Here is a 6131-nt window from a genome sequence, read left to right on the forward strand (position 1 = left end):
CCCCCCCCCCCCTCCCCCTAGTTCTCTGGCTGTGTGTGAGTGGTGAGTGTTGAATGACTGACGTGGAGCGGTTGTAGTCCGTTTCAACCCTGCGGGCTGGCTGACCCGTGTATTGATAAGATCCTGTGTGTGTGTGTCTGTCAGTGCCCAGGATGGCAGTTGGGATATGAGGTCACTCAGAGCTGACCTCAGAGCACCTGTGTCCTGTGTTACCCAACCATCCGTTTAACTCAACGTTGTGTGTGTACTTTCTGTGGTAATGCTAACCGTGTGGTGGTTCTGTGGTACCTGGTCAGCTATTTTAGTGTTGAATGTGTGTTCCTAAGTTAAGTACAGTGAAGTGTTATTGACTGTACGTTTGTTTATTGCATGTGTAACTCTGTGTTTTTGTTTTTGTTGCGCTGCTTTGCTTTGCTTTATCTTGGCCAGGTTGCAGTTGTAAATGAGAACTTGTTCTCAACTGGCCCACCTGGTTACATAAAAGTGAAATAAATTACATTTAACAAAAAACAGAGGAGTTTTAGAGGATGTAAAGTTATACAATGCCTGTAAAATTACATTATGATGCAATCTTTTGATATGCCATATCTTTCTCCTCTCCCTCTTTCTTTCCCCCCCCCCCCCCCCATCCCCCCTCACACCCTTTCTCCCCTTCCCTCTCTCCCCTCACTCCCTCTCTCCCCTTCCCTCTCCCTCCTCCCTCACTCCGTCTCTCCCCTCCCTCACTCCGTCTTCCCCCCTCCGTCTCCCTCTCTCCTTCAGATCCAACCCGTTCTACGAGCCCCGGACCTCCAGCCCATCCCGGCCCTCCGGGGGCCCCTCTCCAGACTTCAGTAACCAGAAGAGGAGAGCCCCGCTACCTCCCAGACCTCCAGGCCCCAGCCCCTCGGCCCCCAACACCTCCAGGGAGGGGGCAGAGAGGGAGAGATTCATGCCCAGTGGACCCAGTGCCGTGGCAGCTGTGGTGGGGCGAGAGCTGGCCTTCTCCTCCCCTAAGGTAAGACTCTTTGAAGAGGGTAGTGGCACTAGAGTAGTGGTATTTATGAAGTGTGTGTGGGGGTGTGTGTGTGTGTGTGTGGTTGTGTTTGCATGTGCCTCCGTGTGTGTCCAGTCACCTCCAACCTCCTCATCTGAATATAGGTATTAGTTTATTGGGCTGTTTGTCTGTTTAGTTATTTATTTATTTAAATTCTGCATTTCTGCTAGTTGTAATTAAACGGCTGGTGGTCACACACACATGATGAGCCACCCCAGTGGCCGGGAGTGATTGGGTGGGTGGGGGGGGGGTTTAAGTAGTCTATATGAGATGCAGGGCAGAAAGCATATGAGGGGCTTAAACACATCAGCAGACTGATTACAGGGGGGTAAGAACCACATCTGCCCCCATAACCCCCCCCCCCCCCCCCCGCGGACACACACACACACCCTCCCTCCGTGGCTGGCTGTTGTAGTTGTGTAGGACTTGGTGTGGGAACAGTAATGGTGGTACTATGTCATTAAGGAAGGTTTATCAACCAGCTGCACAGCCGTGTGACTGTGGGTGAGGGGGTCTAAACAACTTTAATTACCCAGACTCAGTGGCCTGTGGTGGGCTGCACTCCGCCAAGGGCTGCCCCTGTCTTTAGAGCTCAGTGGAGGGGGAGAGAGGAGGGAGAGGAGGGAGAGAGGAGGAGGAGAGAGGGGAGGGAGAGAGGAGAGAGAGAGAGAGGAGGGAGAGAGGAGAGAGAGAGAGAGGAGGGGGAGAGAGGGGAGGGAGAGAAACTGAGGCTGTTGCAGGAGAGATATTCAGTGGAAAATGAGGCTCAGACTTTAACATGTAGAGGTGGTGAGAATAGGGTTTGGTTTCTGTAAATATTCTCACAGAGAACAACACATGCGAATGAACACACACACACACACACACACACACACACACACACACACACACACACACACACACACACACACACACACACACACACACTGATGACAAACTCCTACACACGTGTGTATGTGTCTGTGTGTTAGTACGCACAGATTCCAGTTTGCCCAAAAAACACAGGCTGTTCCTCTGCTTCTCGATGTTTTGTGTGTGTGTGTGTCCATCCATCTATACTCCGTTGTGTGTGTGTGTGTCCATCCATCCATACTTCGTTGTGTGTGTGTGTGTCCATCCATCCATACTTCGTTGTGTGTGTGTGTCCATCCATCCATACTTCGTTGTGTGTGTGTGTTCATCCATCCATACTTCATTGTGTGTGTGTGTGTGTCCATCCATCCATACTTCGTTGTGTGTGTGTGTGTGTCCATCCATCCATACTTCGTTGTGTGTGTCCATCCATCCATACTTCGTTGTGTGTGTGTGGGGGGGGGGGGGTTCAACGCAACATATGTATGCATTTACAGCTGTATGCATTTACAGGGACTGGAATATCCATCCTGTTTTACACACACATCCCCAAACAGATTCCAATGTCCCGTTCTACATTCATTTTACGTCCCGTTCTACGTCCTGTTCTCAGTCCGTTCTACGTCCTGTTCTCCGTCCGTTCTACGTCCTGTTCTCAGTCCGTTCTACGTCTGTTCTACGTCCTGTTCTCCATCCGTTCTCCGTCCCGTTCTACGTCCTGTTCTCCGTCCGTTCTCCGTCCCGTTCTACGTCCTGTTCTCGTCCGTTCTACGTCCTGTTCTCCGTCTGCTCTACGTCCTGTTTTCCGTCTGTTCTACGTCCTGTTTTCCGTCTGTTCTACATCCTGTTCTCCGTCTGTTCTACGTCCTGTTCTACGTCCTGTTCTCTGTCCGTTCTACGTCCTGTTCTCCGTCCGTTCTACGTCCCGTTCTCCGTCTGTTCTACGTCTGTTCTACGTCCTGTTCTCCATCCGTTCTCCGTCCCGTTCTCCGTCTGTTCTCCGTCTGTTCTACGTCTGTTCTCCGTCTGTTCTACGTAGTAATATATCCTGATACATTGTCCAAGACTTCAACTCACTTCTGTCTGCTGCAGAAATGTGGTGTGTGTGTGGGTGGTGTGTGTGTGTGTGGGTGGTGTGTGTGTGGGTGGTGTGTGTGTGTGGGTGGTCTTGTTTAAGTCCTCCCTGTGTGTGTGTGTGTGTGTGTGTGTGTGTGTGTGTGTGTGTGTGTGTGTGTGTTAGTCCAGTTTGTCATGGTGTTAAGGCTACCTCTTCAACAACAGACTGAATCAGGACAGGCTGTGTTCTTGTATCCTCCACTCTTTGTATAATAGTAGGATTTTAACATGGACATTTAGTCATTAAACAGACACTCTCATCCAGAGCTGCTTCCAGACAGAACCTTCATCAGTAGCTAGGTGAGACAGTACCTTCATCAGTAGCGTGGTGAGACAGTACCTTCATCAGTAGCGTGGTGAGACAGTACCTTCATCAGTAGCGTGGTGAGACAGTACCTTCATCAGTAGCGTGGTGAGGCAGTACCTTCATCAGTAGCTACAGTTGAAGTCGGAAGTTTACATGCACCTTAGCCAAACACATTTAAACTCAGTTTAAGTGTTTGTAGGTTTGTAGGCCTCCTTGCTGGCACATGCTTTTTCAGTTCTGCCCACAAATGTTCTATAGGATTGAGGTCAGGGCTTTGTGATGGCCACTCCAATACTTTGACTTTGTTGTCCTTAAGCCATTTTGCCACAACTTTGGAAGTATGCTTGGGGTCATTGTCCATTTGGAAGACCCATTTGCGATCAAGCTTTAACTTCCTGACTGATGTCTTGAGATGTTGCTTCAATATATCCACATAATTGTCCTCCCTCATGATTCCATCTATTTTGTGAAGTGCACCAGACCCTCCTGCAGCAAAGCACCCCCACAACAAGATGCTGCTACCCCCGTGCTTCACGGTTGGGATGGTGTTCTTCGGGCTTGCAAGCCTCCCCCTTTTTCCTTCAAACATGAAGATGGTCATTATGGCCAAACAGTTCAATTTTTGTTATCATCATACCACAGGACATTTCTCCAAAAAGTACGATCTTTGTCCCCATGTGCAGTTGCAAACCGTAGTCTGGCTTTTTATGGCGGTTTTGGAGCAGTGGCTTCTTCCTTGCTGAGCGGTCTTTCAGGCTATGTCGATATAGGACTCGTTTTACTGTGGATATAGATACTTTTATACCTGTTTCCTCCAGCATCTTCACAAGGTCCTTTGCTGCTGTTCTGGGCTTGATTTGCACTTTTCGCACCAAAGTACGTTCATCTCTAGGAGACAGAACGCGTCTCCTTCCTGAGCGGTATGACGGCTGCGTGGTCCCATGATGTTTATACTTGCTTACTATTGTTTGTACAGATGAATGTGGTACCTTCAGGAGTTTGGAAATTGCTCCCAAGGATGAACCAGGCTTGTGGAGGGCTATAATATTTTCTGAGGTCTTGGCTGATTTCTTTTGATTTTCCCATGATGTCAAGCAAAGAGGCAGTGAGTTTGAAGGTAGGCCTTGAAATACATCCACTGTTACACCTCCAATTGACTCTAATGATGTCAATTAGCCTATCAGAAGCTTCTAAAGCCATGACATCATTTTCTGGAATTTTCCAAGCTGTTTAAAGGCACAGTCAACTTAGTGTATGTAAACTTCTGACCTACTGGAATTGTGATACAGTGAATTAATCTGTCTATAAAGAATTGTTGGAAAAATTACTTGTGTCATGCATAAAGTAGATGTCCCAACCGACTTGCCAAAACTATAGTTTGTTAACAGACATTTGTGGAGTGGTTGAAAAACGAGTTTTAATGACCCTAAGTGTATGTGAACTTCCAACTTCAACTGTGAGACAACCACATCTAGTTTCAGGTGTTACGGTGATACACCTGGTATAGATGCTGTTTCCTGAATATACTGACGTTAACAACACCTTCATAATATTGACTTGCAGTCTCCTCCATTCTCACAGGAAACTGTTGAGTGTAAAAACCCAGCAGCGTTGCAGTTCTTGACACAAGCCGGTGTGCCTGGCACCTAATACCATACCCAGTTCAACGGCACTCAAATCTTGTGTCTTGTCCATTTACCCTCTGAATGGCAACACATGCACAGTCCACGTCTCAGTTGGCGTAAACATCCTTCTTTAACCCGCCTCCTCCCCTTCATCTACACTGATTTGAAGTGCCATCAATAAGGGATCATATCACCTGGATTCACCTGGTCAGTCTGTGATGGAACGAGCAGCTGTTCTTCATGTTTGTAAACTCAATGTATATCCGTCATAGTAAGTACATTCTCCTCAGCGTTAGTGTAACGAAGGCAAGGGTGTTATTGTCTATTTTTAGGAGCGAAGACAATCTCTCCAATGTATCCACACAGATTCATTTAGACTGAAAGGTATGTTAAAGTAGAGGAGGTGTTGTTGGGTCAAAGGCAATTGTTGCCTATGTAAGTGGCAGTTTACCAAAGCGTTCTACATTTCATTTGTCATTTTTCTTCATACTGTATGAGGGTATTTCCTGACATTTCACATGAAGGCATTTCCACTGGCTGGTGACGTCCCCCTGGTGGCTGGTGCGTCCCCCTGGTGGCTGGTGACGTCCCCCGGGTGGCTGGTGACGTCCCCCGGGTGGCTGGTGGCGTCCCCCTGGTGGCGTCCATCCGGTGACGTCCCCTGGTGGCTGGTGACCGTCCCCCTGGTGGCTGGTGACGTCCCCCTGGTGGCTGGTGACGTCCCCCTGGTGGCTGGTGACGTCCCCCTGGTGGCTGGTGACGTCCCCCTGTTGTGACGTCCCCGGGTGGCTGGTGGCGTCCCCTGGTGGCGTCCATCCGGTGACGTCCCCCTGGTGGCTGGTGGGACGTCCCCCCTGGTGGCTGTGACGTCCCCCTGGTGGCTGGTGACGTCCCCCTGGTGGCTGGTGACGTCCCCCGGTGGCTGGTGACGTCCCCCTGGGTGGCTGGTGACGTCCCCTGGTGGCTGGTGACGTCCCCTGGTGGCTGGTGGCGTCCCCCTGGTGGCTGGTGGCGTCCCCCTGGTGGCTGGTGGCGTCCCCCTGTTGTGACGTCCCCCTGGTGGCTGTTGACGTCCCCCTGGTGACTGGTGGCGTCCCCTGGTGGCTGGTGACGTCCCCCTGGTGGCTGGTGACGTCACCCCCTGGTGGCTGGTGACGTCCCCCTGGTGGCTTGGTGTCTCTCTCTGTCTCTCTCT

The 6131-nt window shown here is 50.1% G+C and overlaps 1 protein-coding gene across 3 annotated transcripts in view; it reads left to right on the forward strand.

Moving 5' to 3' along the window:
* Positions 1–6131, forward strand: part of LOC109887458 (EH domain-binding protein 1) — a gene marked incomplete at its 5' end in the record, with an annotated part of 153895 nt that overhangs the window by 25251 nt on the left and 122513 nt on the right. For all 3 annotated transcript variants that reach the window (XM_031813122.1, XM_031813121.1, XM_031813123.1), the window contains 1 exon segment: positions 763–997. In XM_031813122.1, coding sequence (XP_031668982.1) covers positions 763–997 — 235 coding nt within the window.

Source organism: Oncorhynchus kisutch, unplaced genomic scaffold (genome assembly GCF_002021735.2).
Source record: "Oncorhynchus kisutch isolate 150728-3 unplaced genomic scaffold, Okis_V2 Okis04b-Okis11a_hom, whole genome shotgun sequence".
In the NCBI taxonomy this organism is placed as follows: domain Eukaryota; kingdom Metazoa; phylum Chordata; class Actinopteri; order Salmoniformes; family Salmonidae; genus Oncorhynchus; species Oncorhynchus kisutch.